This window comes from Cydia splendana, chromosome Z (assembly GCF_910591565.1).
Source record: "Cydia splendana chromosome Z, ilCydSple1.2, whole genome shotgun sequence".
Classification (NCBI taxonomy): Eukaryota; Metazoa; Arthropoda; class Insecta; order Lepidoptera; family Tortricidae; genus Cydia; species Cydia splendana.
Window position 1 is genome coordinate 26081593 of NC_085987.1, and position 13670 is coordinate 26095262.

The 13670-nt window shown below is 36.7% G+C and overlaps 2 protein-coding genes across 2 annotated transcripts in view; one reads left to right on the plus strand and one right to left on the minus strand.

Annotated features, from left to right (window-relative positions):
* LOC134804740 (coatomer subunit beta') overlaps positions 1 to 5318 on the minus strand; it is a 29060-nt gene extending 23742 nt beyond the window's left edge. The window contains exons 1-2 of the mRNA XM_063777941.1: positions 5200 to 5318; positions 4834 to 4992 (exon numbers count right to left, since the gene is read on the minus strand). Of these exons, the coding sequence (XP_063634011.1) occupies positions 4834 to 4992; positions 5200 to 5202 (162 nt within the window). The 5' untranslated portion in view covers positions 5203 to 5318. The remainder of the gene's footprint in view (positions 1 to 4833; positions 4993 to 5199) is intronic.
* Positions 5319 to 6021: 703 nt separating this feature from the next.
* On the plus strand, positions 6022 to 12483 carry LOC134805298 (Y+L amino acid transporter 2). The gene is made up of 10 exons (XM_063778615.1): positions 6022 to 6456; positions 7071 to 7173; positions 7871 to 7986; positions 8114 to 8239; positions 8525 to 8624; positions 9308 to 9476; positions 9988 to 10188; positions 10673 to 10822; positions 11429 to 11600; positions 12148 to 12483. Exons 1-10 carry the CDS (start codon positions 6252 to 6254, stop codon positions 12207 to 12209), a joined length of 1404 nt encoding a protein of 467 aa, XP_063634685.1. The 5' UTR covers positions 6022 to 6251; the 3' UTR covers positions 12210 to 12483.
* The last annotated feature ends 1187 nt before the right edge of the window (positions 12484 to 13670 follow it).

The window sequence follows — 13670 nt, forward strand, 5'->3', positions numbered from 1 at the left end:
CGATTGAAAAAGAAGAAAGATGCGAAGGTCAAGTGCAACTATTGTTCACAAATGGGACATAGAGTAAGGAACTGCAAAAAATGGATAAAGGATGGAAAACCACCAAAGCCAAGCAGCTCGGCACCAACCTCATCGTCTAAGCAAGTACAAAGCATGACGCTAACTAATGGCAGTCAACGCCTGTTCAAAGGCGGCAGACCAAGATAAAATTGGTATATTGACAATGGAGCAACCATGCACATAACCATTAGAAGAGACATATTTCAAGAGTTCGAGCCATTTGATTCTGATGACCAATCTGTGAAGACGGCAGACGGAACAATGAATCCTGCAGTAGGGAAAGGCATTGTCCTGGTGGAATCAATCATAGGCAACAAGAAGGAAACCATAAGATTGAAAGATGTCTGGCTTGTACCAACGCTGACGAAAAATCTATTCTCGACTTTAGCAGCTCAAGACAACGCGCGGAATAGCTTATTCACTTCTACCGCGACAAGTTGTCAGCTAGATGTTGATGGAGGTACAAGGATTGTAGGCAAAAGAGAACCTGGAGGGGGTTTATATAAACTGCAACTGAAGACAATCACTCCTTCAAAAATATCTAACTCAATCGAAGTGAACGCAATCACTGGCACCAATATGCTGCAAGTTTATCATGAACGCTTTGCTCACCAAGACAAGAGACACGTCAAATCTCTAGTCAAGAGAGAGTTCGGGATTAATTTACCTGAGGATAATGGTAAATGCGAGGCATGCATATTCGGAAAGGAATTCATAGATTGCCATTTGGGAAAAGAGAGAGAGCAACAGCTCCTGGTGAGTTAATACATACGGATGTATGCGGACCATTCGAACATCCCAGTGGACAGAAATTCAGATACTTCGTGCTCTTCAAGGATGACTTCTCTTCATACCGCCTAGTCTACTTCATGCGTCACAAGTCAGAAGTCAAAGACAAATTGAAATTGATGCTCAATGAAACCAAGACTATCGGCCACTCTATCAAATGTTTATTGAGTGACAACGTAGGAGAGTTCGATAACGAAGAAGTCAGAAAGATATTGAATGCACACGGGATCCAGCAGCGTTTTACCATGCCGTACACACCAGAGCAAAATGGTTGTAGCGAGCGCGAGAACCGCACCTTAGTCGAAGCCGCAAGGATCTGGCTGCACGCCAGAGGTGAGCTCCCGTAATAACTTTGGGCTGAACTTATAAACACAGCAGCCTACGTTCTGAACAGGACGGGACCCACCAAAGTAAAAGATAAAGTTCCGTATGAGCTATGGTTTGGAAAAAAGCCAAAAATTTCTCATCTACGAGTCATAGGGAGTCAGTGTTATGCTCATATCCCCAAGCAATGCAGAAAAAAACTCAACAAAAAGGCCATTAAAGGAATTCTCATCGGCTATGAAAACAATGACGGTTACCTACCGTATTTGGGACGGAACGAAAACCAACCGCTCTCGAGACATCACGTTTGCAAGTGAAGTGGAATTTAAAATATCAATTGGCTCAGAAGACACTTGTCAAACACCAATTTAAACAGAGGGAGCAATCATTAATGAACGTCAGATACCGGAACAAACCGTAATCCATCCCGAGAACGAATGGATCAAGCTCAAGCCGAACCAGTTCAATACGAATATGAGACTGCGAATGTACCTGAGGTCCTAGCCAACCCTAACCATGATCTAGAGGGAGAGTGCACAGGAGACCAAGGCCAGGATTATCACGACCATGATTACTGCCAGGAAGATCGTGAAAAGGAAGCCCATGATCAGGCAGAATACGGTCGAGGTGAATCTGAGTTTTACGATGCAGAAGAGAACGATGAATCGATCATTATAAAAGAACCAAGGTATAACTTGAGCGATCGTAACTTGATCAAGAATCCTGAGAGATATGACGACTTCATCTGCTCAGTTATATCAGAAGATTTTCCGACAAGCTACAAGGATGCTGTGTCGAGAAAAGACAGACAGAAGTGGATTGATGCCGTGAGGAGTGAAATGGCCTCTTTAGAGCAAAACAATGTCTGGACATTGTGTGACTTGCCGCCTAACCGCAAGGCACTTCCATATAAATGGGTCTATCGGATCAAAACAAACCCAGACGGATCCATAGACAAATATAAAGCTCGTCTTGCTTTTTAAAAGGATTTAAACAAAGAAAGGGAGAAGACTACGACCAGACATTCAGCCCAGTAGCCAAGATGGCGACAGTGAGAGCCGTGCTATCTATAGCGGCTAGTGAAGGCTTGAAGCTAAGTCAGTTCGATGTCTCTACAGCGTTTCTTTATGGTTCTCTATCTGACGAAGAGATATACATGAAACAGCCCGAAGGATATGACGACGGTACAGGCCGAGTTTGTCTATTAAAGAAAAGCCTTTATGGTCTTAAGCAAGCTCCTGGTCTTGAAGTCAGTGAGGCTGATCCCTGCCTATTTAAAAGAGAGAATGAGAGAGGAAAGCTAATCGTGGCTCTCTACGTTGACGATGGAGTCATTGCTGGGTCAAATGAGGACGTAATTAAGGAATTTCTAGAGCAAATAAGAAGGAAATTCAAAATTACTTCAAAACCTATTTCACACTTCTTGGGAATAGAAGTAGAAACTAGAGAAGGTGGTGATGTAAGGATACATCAGACAGCTTATGCAAGGAAGATTCTGCAGAGATTCGGAATGCAAGACTGCAGACCTGTCACCACTCCCAATAGTAAAAGAAGATGTCACTATACCACAGACTAATCAAAAAGCAGAGAATGCTGAAGATTATTTCCTAACCAATTACAGACAGGTGGTTGGAGCACTAGCGTATCTCATGGTTGGTATAAGACCTGACATAGCTTACGCGGTAAGCGTAGCATCTAGATGTCTTGAAAACCCTACACAACAAGATTGCGTTAGATTGAAACGTATACCAAGCTATCTGAAGTATGCTCCAGATATGGGCATTATTTACAAAAAGAATTATAAAAAGGGCCAAATAGAATGCTATAGTGACGCCGATCATGGTGGAGACACTACAACTGGAAGATCGACATCTGGCATTCTGTCTTTATGCTGGCGGGGCAGTATCGTGGCTCAGCCAGAGACAGCCAAGTGTGGCAATATCAACTACAGAGGCTGAAATAGTTGCAGCCAGCGAGGCAGCAAGAGAGAGTGTTTGGCTGACTCGCCTTATTGGTGGTTTAGTGAAGACTGAAGGCCTCCCAGTACTTTATGTGGATAATGATTTAAGGAAATTGACATAATGACAGTGCACTGTCAATACATTTATGAGAATATTCTGTATGTACATAAAAATATTGTAAATTTTAGGAAAAATTGTGAGACTCATAATATTAATACTAGAAATAAACATAAGCTCGCAGTGCCCTTCACTCGGCTCCATAAAATTAAAAAATCATTCATGGGTAATTGTGTAAGATTTTATAATAAACTTCCAAACCATATTACTGAATTATCTATTAATAAATTTAAGAATTATGTAAAGCGTAAACTTATTTCTAAAGCTTATTATACCACACAAGACTACATGAATGATATTACAACGTGGGATTAATTGTTACTCGAAATGATTATTTATTTATTAGGTATATTTGATTATTGATGAGGAAATGGATATTCCGATGTAATACTATCTACTTCTTTTGTTACTTATGCTTTTTTTTGACATTTAGATTTTATTCTAGAAACTCTAGACTAGTATTTTTTTATACAATCTTTTCAATGTTTGACGATCCTTTTGTGAAATTCTTAGTGTTAAATTTGATATGTATAATAATCCAATTTTATTATGGAATAATATTAACATCAATAAATTGCTCTGATAATTAGATTAAGATTAATTACGATTCATAAGAGCTTGTTGCTAGGCCTACATGAATAAAGTATATTTTTGATTTTTGAGGCAACTGTGCGCCTAGCTGAAAACCCAGAGTTTCATCGCAGAACTAAGCACATACGCATACGCCATTTCTTTGTCCGAGAACTAGTAGCGAATGGAAGCTTAAATGTGCAGAGGATAAGCACTGAGCTACAGCTAGCGGACATATTCACGAAGCCGCTTGCTAGACCAAGACTTCAACAGCTGATTAGCGAGCTAGGTTTATTCAATGAGAGGTGTTAATGTGACTTCTATGGCATACTCGTTTAAAAAACCATGCTCTGCTACTTTTGAATTAACAAAATCTGTCAAATACAAGAAAGATGTTTACTGACATGTAAATATAAATAATTTAATAATATAGTTCTCAATAATAGTTCTTTTGAGTGTTAATTGTGTTATCCATCCACTGCGTGAAAACATGCTCTACTTTAAAAGATATTACATGAGATTGTTAACTACCGAAAACAGTAATAAGCCCTTAAAATATTGTAACAATTGCTGTACTTTTATGCTAAGTATTTCATTATTTGATTTCTGTTATCAAAACTAGTGATATGGTATTGAAGGTAATAAGAAGCTAGATAATTAATGAATAGTTTAAAAACAATAATTTACGTATGAAACAGAATACAACATTATATTTAGAAAAAGATCATAATTTGAATTAGAATGTGGAGTGAAATCCATTTCATGTTTTGGACAAGTTTCTTTTTTTCTTCATGTTTGCTGGTGATACGTTAAAAACTCAAAAAACTCAGTATTATGGATTATAATAGAAATCTCACTCAGTACATACATATAATGATACATATTATACCAAAATAATTTTATTATTATTATACCAAAATAAAGGTAGTGTTATTATTAAGCTTAAAAGTCTCCTCTAATTGGAATCAACACTAGAGCTAGCCAAAAATATAGATTAGGTAGAACAATTTACCTCGAATCTCTTGATCTGCAGCTGAGTCTCATAGTTCCATATGTTCACGTCACCGTTGTAGAGCGAGCACAGCAGCCAGGGCTCCGTGGGGTGCTGGTCCACGCACTTGACGCGGTCCGACCTCGCCGTCAACTTCCTTTTGATATCCAGTCTCAACGGCTTTAAAAATATTAACATTTTATTGAAAAACACTTCAATACCAGGCAAAAGAGATAATATCTATAAAATCAGCACAAACGCCGAAGTATAACGTTGGCGATGATGACACACTATGTAAGTTGTTTAACTACGATACGTATGACTTTGCACCGATTATTTTTATATTTTATGAAATCTAAATCACAAGCAACATCTTATAAATCTTACCATTTTATTAATTATCAAACATGAAAAACTATAATGCAGAAATAAGTGGTCGAAGAACCGTGTAAGTTTGACAGGGTGGGTGGACGTGTCACTTAAATTTTTTAACTAACCACAGACTCCACGAAGCAGTTTAGATATCTAAAGGTTAGTACGCATAGTCAATTCTAGTCCAATAAAGACTTGCTATAAATTGTATTCTCAATTAATTGGTTCTGAAAACGAGCATAATAACAAGAATCATTTAATTTATCTCACAATAAATGCGAGGAGCTTATTTTTTTCACGTCACTCGCTCCAACATGAGCAACCACATATATATTATACTACTCTTTGGCAACCACTACTTACTGAACTTGACAGCGGTACTAGCACGAAAATAATCAGCATTTATGTAGTTTTAATTACTGTGATAGACTGTTGATGTATATTGAAATATTTTCGAAAATATTATATTATTATTCTCTCAGAGTTTCTATCAAAGAATATAATACTCAAGGGTTTCTATCTAGATGGTTTCTAGATTGGTTTCTAGTTACTCACTATTATAATTTTTAAACGAATACAAATTGACAGCTGTCAAATTCAGTTGTGGTTATATTTCGTTTGATTGGTACTTTTGTAAGAATGTGACTTTTTGTATCAATACAAATTAATTTATTGTGTTTTAAGAAAGGCAACTTATCGTATCTACGAGTTATTCCAATGCCATGTGTTCTTATTCCTATACTGTTGTGTAAATTTTTTAAGAAATAGGGATTTTATATTGTAAATTCAATCATTTGTATTATTACTTATTTAGAAATGATATTTATCTAGATTTTAAGTACATGAGATAAAGTATATTTTACTAAATTAGTCCTTCCTCCACATACTACGTTGCTTTTGCTGGAGCCGGCAGCTAGATCGCTTCTTTATTATTGTAATTAGAAATGTGAAGGGTCAATTGCTGTAATGTTCAGGACAACAGATTAATGAGTTCGTAAACTGTAGACCTTCTTACAATTCATTACCAAGTTTGACTTCGTCGCTAGTGGTCAGCACAGGAATTCAAGATGAGTGAAGAAAGGGTTAAGATGCGGAAACAGCTAGGGCTGTTGGAGGGGGTAGCTATAATTTTGGGCATCATATTTGGGAGTGGAATTTTTATATCCCCTAAGGAGGTTCTGGAAAACACAGGCTCAGTGTGGGGGGCCCTGTCAGTGTGGGCTGCCTGTGGATTGTTGGCTACTCTGGGTGCTTTGTGCTATGCAGAATTAGGTAAGTTGTATTCTTTTCTTCTTGTTTATATTGTCTGGTAATATAAAATAAACTATTACTTTTCATTTTATATTTTTTACAAACTTTTATTTAACTTGCTCTGTTAGCACCACTTGCACCATCCCACTATAGTTCGTTTTTTTAGCATTAGAAAGAACGCCACAGAAGCAAGCATGCAGTTTTTATCAGGCTCTTTAATTGTTAATAATTATTGAATTATCTAATGTAGCAAGGTCAATACATATAATTTACTTCAAATTATTACCGCTAAAAGTGCCGGATTTGGAACCACAAGCTTACTTCTGCGAAGTTCTTTCTAATGCTAAAAAAAAACGAACTATAATCGGGGTTTTTCACCATAATATATATTAATATTATTTTAATAAATGATGATACCTACTTTGAATGTACATAAATAAATGCATACTTTTTTTAGCTATTCTGTATTTAGTAAATAAAAGAGTACCAACAATTAACTACAATTTTACCATCAATCACATTAAAACAGTGGAGCAAGGGTGATGAAAATTTGCCAATGACAAATGAGAAACCATATTAAACATGATTATTTCAAGCTGGTCTAACATACAATAATTTTATGTAATTTTACTCAGGAACTACTTTGGCTCAAAGTGGAGGTGATTACCACTACATCAATGAAGCTTATGGATCACTGCCAGCATTTCTTTACCTATGGGATGCTAATTTGGTATTTGTGTGAGTAAATCCCATGATATGTATTTAAAAAAAAACATCTAAATATGTGTGAGTTTAGAGTATTGTAAGTTTGAGGATATAGCTTACAAACTAATGTTACTAATATATTTAATGCCTACATCCACGAGTTGACAAAGAGTCAAGAGTTAATTGGGGCCTATGTATGGTCATCATGAGGCTAAAATATTTGGATATTGGTCTTTAGCTTAATACTATTCATGAAGCCAATTTTAGAATTTATATAACTGCTAAACGTTTTTTAACAAAATTTATACAAGGTCAGGAGATAAACCTGATTTACTGTATTTTATAGTTTCAGATGTAAAAGCAGTTTACTTTATTAAGGAATTCATGTTTATCACAAAGGTGGATATAACATTCCTCTTAAATACACTGCACAACTATGTATTGTATTCAGCAGGGGGATGGCACCAGTATTCCGCAAGGACTTTTATTATTATATGGCTATTGAGCTCTATGTCTATTTCAGCTATTAATAAATGTTCATATCATTATACCGCAATAATAATCATTAGCAGATAATTATAATTTTTTGTTTTTCATCTAATTGTTAGTAATAGCTAAAATAGTTACTATCAGCTAACTACAGGTCCTTGGCCTCCAGTGGTGCCTCTATTCTAATTTATCTATTTGACCAAAACACATATTGCTTAATATAATGTATTCTTATTTTTAGACCAAGCACAAATGCTATTATGGCATTGACTTTTGCTAACAACTTATTGGAGCCTATATTTCCAAATTGTCCAATTGAGCCATTAAGCCAGAAATTAATTGCAGCAGTTACTATTTGTAAGTACATTCTTCACTCTAATTGAGAAACCATTGGCCTAATTCAGCCTAAATGAGGGATGATTTATAATATTTCAAAATGCACTTTGTCATTGTACTGTAATTATGTATCATATTTTGTTTTCAGGTTTCCTTACATTTATAAATGCATATGATGTTCGGTTTACTACTAGACTACAAAATGTCTTCATGTTCACAAAAATATCCGCATTGTTTATTATAATTATTGGCGGTATTGTGTGGTTGTGCCAAGGTAAATTTCATAGCATAATTTTCAACACACTTACTTGTAATGTGCAACTTATTGAACTGCTTTTAGGCTCTTGTGTTTTAATTATCGAACTAGTGTCGTAATGTATGCTGTCACTTTTTTTACTTGCACTTTTACTGTTTTAACAATTTAATTTTGATTAATATATAAGGTTTGTTTTTTAGTGTAATGAGAGTAATGACCAACATAGAACACTTGTATGATAATTTACTATAATAATACATATTATAATGGAAGAAAGAGCTATATGTCGATCTTTGTTTTCAGGAAGGGTCGAGAATTTTGAAGATGGTTGGGCGGGAACTAAAACCTCAGTTAGTGACTGGTCTGTTGCTTTCTACTCAGGAATATTTTCGTATTCTGGATGGTAAGATAAACATATATTTTGGTTATGTTACTGTTTGTATAACGAATTTAATATGAATTTATTCTGCAACAAAATATATTGATTGTACAGTTGACATCAATTATATCGGAGCGGCCAAGCTGCTCACAAATATCTGAACATGCCTTTATTGTGAAGGAGTTAAAATGCGTGTTCAGATACTTTTGAGCACTGACTTATTGTACAAAATGTGTAGTCTAAGACAAATAGTCAGACCAATATAACTCTGCAGCGATTTTTAAATCACAGGCGTGCAAATGCGGTAACTCTGGTTGATGTTTGATAATTCGGCTACTGCATATCATAACATAACGCTGTACAGCACCATCTAGTTCAGCCGTTATACTTTGGGCGCATTTTTTTCTAGGCATCACTTTTTTAGACACCTCTTCTACAATTAATAACTTTTTTGCAAGAATAAGTTTATATCTGTAAATATGATATTTGGGTTAAGAACCGTCTGTGTAGACACGCCTAATACACTAGAGATAACCTCTATCGTCATTTACTTAGGGTGGTATTCCACCTGCCAATTTCTTTGTCCAATGTGTATTGCGTCTCACATTTTGCTTTAATGAGAGACTGACATTGGACAGAGAAACTGGACAGGTGGAGTACCACCCTTACATAGGCTTGGTTTTATCATTTCATGTACGACCAAAAAGGAGTTACTTGAATTTTATGACGGAGGAGCTGAGGGATCCGTTCGTGAACTTACCGCGTGCTATTTACCTGTCTCTACCGCTAGTGACCGCCATTTATTTGCTGGCAAACGTCGCCTATCTGGCTGTGTTGGGACCTACCGGAGTTAGGGCTACTGAAGCTATTGCTGTCGTAAGTATAAACAATGTAATGTTGTGAACACTGTAGGTAGACTAAAAAAACTTAATTAACACAATTGTATCCTTTTCTGTGACTACAATGTAAGTGCATTAGGTAGTACTTTTATAACTCTCTATTTTTTTTTATGAAGATCAAGACTATATGGGAGGTTCTTCATCAAAGCAATATAGTAGAGCTAAAGTAATTTTTCGGCTCCTACCGTAATCTATATAACCTTCGAGCAACACCGGCTTCCGACACATTATATAACAATGATGTTGTGTGTGCTTGCCACCCATGCTGTACGTTGTTCCCAGCGGTTACCAGCAAGATTTTACCACTGGTGTCAGCTGGATTTTTTTTCTCACCTTTTATTGTAGAATTCCCAGTAGTTACCACTAAATTTAATTAAAAATAGTTTCCAGTAATTACCATAAAAATACCTACATAAAAATACTCGTAATACTCCTGCTACGTCACAAATCCCTTCGGACATTGGTTTTAAAATTACCAATATTTGTAGGATTTCTCCATAGCCGCTTTGGGCTGGGTGCGGTACGCCATGCCCTCACTCGTCGCGATAGCTATCTTGGGCGGGCTGACAGTGCACATCATGACGTCATCGCGGATGTGCTTCGCAGGCGCCAGGAACGGCCACATGCCCGAACTATTAGCACACATTAACATCAAATGCATGTCTCCGTTGCCATCGCTAATTTTTTTGGTAAGTGGGAACTTTTTAAAAATATTTAAACATTATTATGGGACAATCTTACACAAATTGACAGTCCCACAGTAAGCTTAACAAGCCTTGTGTTGTGTGTTGTTATAGATAAATACTTAATAGAACTTCCATAACACGGGAACAAAATCTGTGATTAACACACAAATAAATGCCCTTACCAGGGTTCGAACCCGAGACCTGCTTCGCAGGCAGGGTCACTAACGACTAGGCTAGAAGATCGTTATTTTTTTTAAACAGACCAAGTTCTCTTGTGAACTAGATTGACAATTGTGGATTTACTAATTTGATACTTTAGCACCGAATCGTACCTATATGTTTCAAAGAAAAATCAGGCTAAAGTGCCTGCGGATTGCGTATGTTTTACGCTCCGCCACTGCGATTTACTGATAAGTGTTTGCCTAAGGACGAGTGGCTACGCTTTTCTATCTGATGATTCGCATTACAAAGATTTTTTATATTTCAGATGATTATTTCATTAATAATGCTAATTCCTAGCAATTTGACATCGCTGATCACGTACTGCACCATAGTGGAATCCTTTTTCACCACCCTCAGTTGCAGTGCCGTGTTGTGGCTGCGATATAAGAAACCTGACATGCCCAGACCTATCAAGGTATTTTTTATATTTTACCTTTTAAACGCCAAAGGCGGCCTTACACGCACCCATAGCTGCATCAGAGCGTGTAAAGTTACACAGAGTTATACCAAAAATCCCTCCCTGGCAACGGGAATGCACTTATTTTTTGGCCAACCTGTATAAAATAAAAATATGGGTATGAGTTAAAGTTTTTTTAATTGCCCTAGCCTAGACTGAAAAAATACTACGCTTCGAGGCTTTGAGTATTTAGTAGTTGCATCCTACATAATTTATACGTTAACTGCCTAAGTTCATTTCTATAAAACTCAACTTTTGTAGATGTTTTTCATTTAATAGGTAAGTGGCCACGATTTGCCTTAAGGCGGTTTCGGACTAGCGTATTTTTCTGTGCGAATACGGTCGTTTCGGCGTTACGAGCTAACACGCGCGTTACATTTCCCTACATTTGGTCTATACGCGCGTTGTACGCTCGTATAAAGCACTAGTCTGAAACCGTCCTTAACATATGTTCTAAATTGAAGTGATCTAAAAGTCGCATCGAATAAGGCATGACGACACTATTGTACAGCTCAAAAACAGCAGAATGTGTTGGTAGTGCATTATTTATAATGTCTGATGCAGGTGCCTACATGGATGCCGGTGGTATTCGTGTCGCTGTGCGCGGTGCTGCTGGTGGTGCCCGTGCGCGCCGAGCCGGTGGCGGTGCTGGCGGGCGCGCTCATGACGCTGGCCGGCGTGCCCGTCTACTACGCCTTCGTGCGCCGTCGCCCCCAGTGGCTTGTTCCGATCGCTAGTAAGTTATTGCTCAGTAACATGAACCTCAATTTGATCATCCCTCTAGAAATAGATTTTAGCAATGCCTTTAATTCAACAACTGTACCGAAAAGGCTACAAAATTTACGATGTGTGGTAATACTGGTAGTGATGAGATCGATTGATGATCGACCCGCTATGTTGCTGGATATGCTGGACTTGCCGGTGATAAGCTGGCGAAATGTTGATGCTCCCCATACAATATGACCCAGTATGATGCAAACTTGTATACGTAGGTAATTGTCTAACATTATCCCAAGCATTAGTGATTTAGACCAGGATAGCCCAGTTGGCGGTATGCCACGCTCGCGGTTTATTGGTGACTACCAAGTGAGTGCACTTTTTGAACGTCTGTCTGTAAGTCGCGGACTGGAAACACGCGACCGGCGGGCAAATCAAGGCCGTGCATACATTTGGTCGAGCGTAATGTATGAATGGCCTTGATCTGCCGCTGGTCGCGTGAGTCCAGTCCGAGGCCTTAAATTTACAAAAAAAAAAATCCCCTAAAAATATACTTTTTATTTCAGCTAAATTCACACACGGATGCCAAAAGCTGTTCCTATCCGCAGTAGAAGACAAAGAAGACTGAATCCTAAGACTTAATGCAGTGTCATTGAATCTCAAGTTCTCTCACTTCTGTTGTACCTACAGTCTCACGTTGTTGATTTTTATGTACTTATGCTCTTATTATTAGTAACTATCCACTAGAATATTTTTGATCTGCTTTGTGTGATTTAGTTGGACTTAGGTTTGTAATGTAAGTATTTGTGTGTGATCCTTATTTAGGAACCTCATGGTAAAAAAACACACACACCAAAAAAGAACTTTAATTAAGTGTATGCTCTTCTATCAGAAATAATTTGTTATTATACTCGTAGAATTTATAAGAGATCTTTTTTCCCACCTACTTATATGTTTACTCGGAATCTAAAATAGGTATCGTTTTTCATCTTAAATAAATTACCTATATCAGCAGTATTTCTCTCTCTCAGTTGTCACTGCGTAACTGTTGTAAACCGTACAGTAAAGGGGAAGGGGTAAGGTATGATAGATAGGGTGTCCCGTGGAACTCTATTAAAACAAATGAAATGTACACTACCTATTTGTAGAGTTTAGCCAGCTATTTACCGCTTTTACCCTAATCTTGGCTATTTCAGCCAGCTATTATAGTTCAGCTATTTTTAGTACTGAAACTAGGTCAATATTTACTATTTTACTAAGATATGTTATTTTTTTACCCTATCGCTATAACGCCTATAAAGTCAAAAAAAAGCATTGATTTATAAAGGAAATTTAAAAATGCATGTTTTAAGGGGCAGTGGAGATAAAACAAAAGATTGTAAACAAGAGTTTTAAAAACGATCAATAGCTTCGAAACTAGTATCTATAATTAGATAAATAAAATCGTGACAATTATTATGAATTATGATTATGTATAATGTTACGTTTACGGGACCCCCTTATGCGTTATCCTGAGTGACGCCTTTTTTCACATTGTACTTATAAAATGATGTAGCCGTAGCTACCTCTTTGTATTCAATTGTATTACTCAAATTATATCTAAGTAGGTACCTATTAACTGTGTGAGATCATAGACTTTTGTGCTTTTTTACCTCATTATTGTTGTGACTGAAAAATTAATCTCTTAGGGCCAGTTGCACCATCCCACAGACGTAGATTTGACCGATTTAGGCGGCCAATATTATTTTAGGGTTTATATTAGTTCAAAATGGGATAAAACATTATAAAACGTGATTTTATATTAAAGACAATTATATTTTATCAATTAAAAAAAAAAAAAAAAAAAATTAAAAACAGGTAAATTTTGCTCTTGTATTTACTCTAAAATATATTTTCGAGTGAGAACTTTTCTCCCCGAAGCACTAGGTTTATCTACCTGTAAAAATAATATTTTTTTTTAATCAATTTATACGAAAAGGAATTTTCTTTGAAAGCGTCTAAGTCCGGAAGTTGCGGCTAGTTGCGGCTAATTTTGTAAACAACATAAAGAGGAATAAGCATTCTATTCAAATATATACAATACACTACA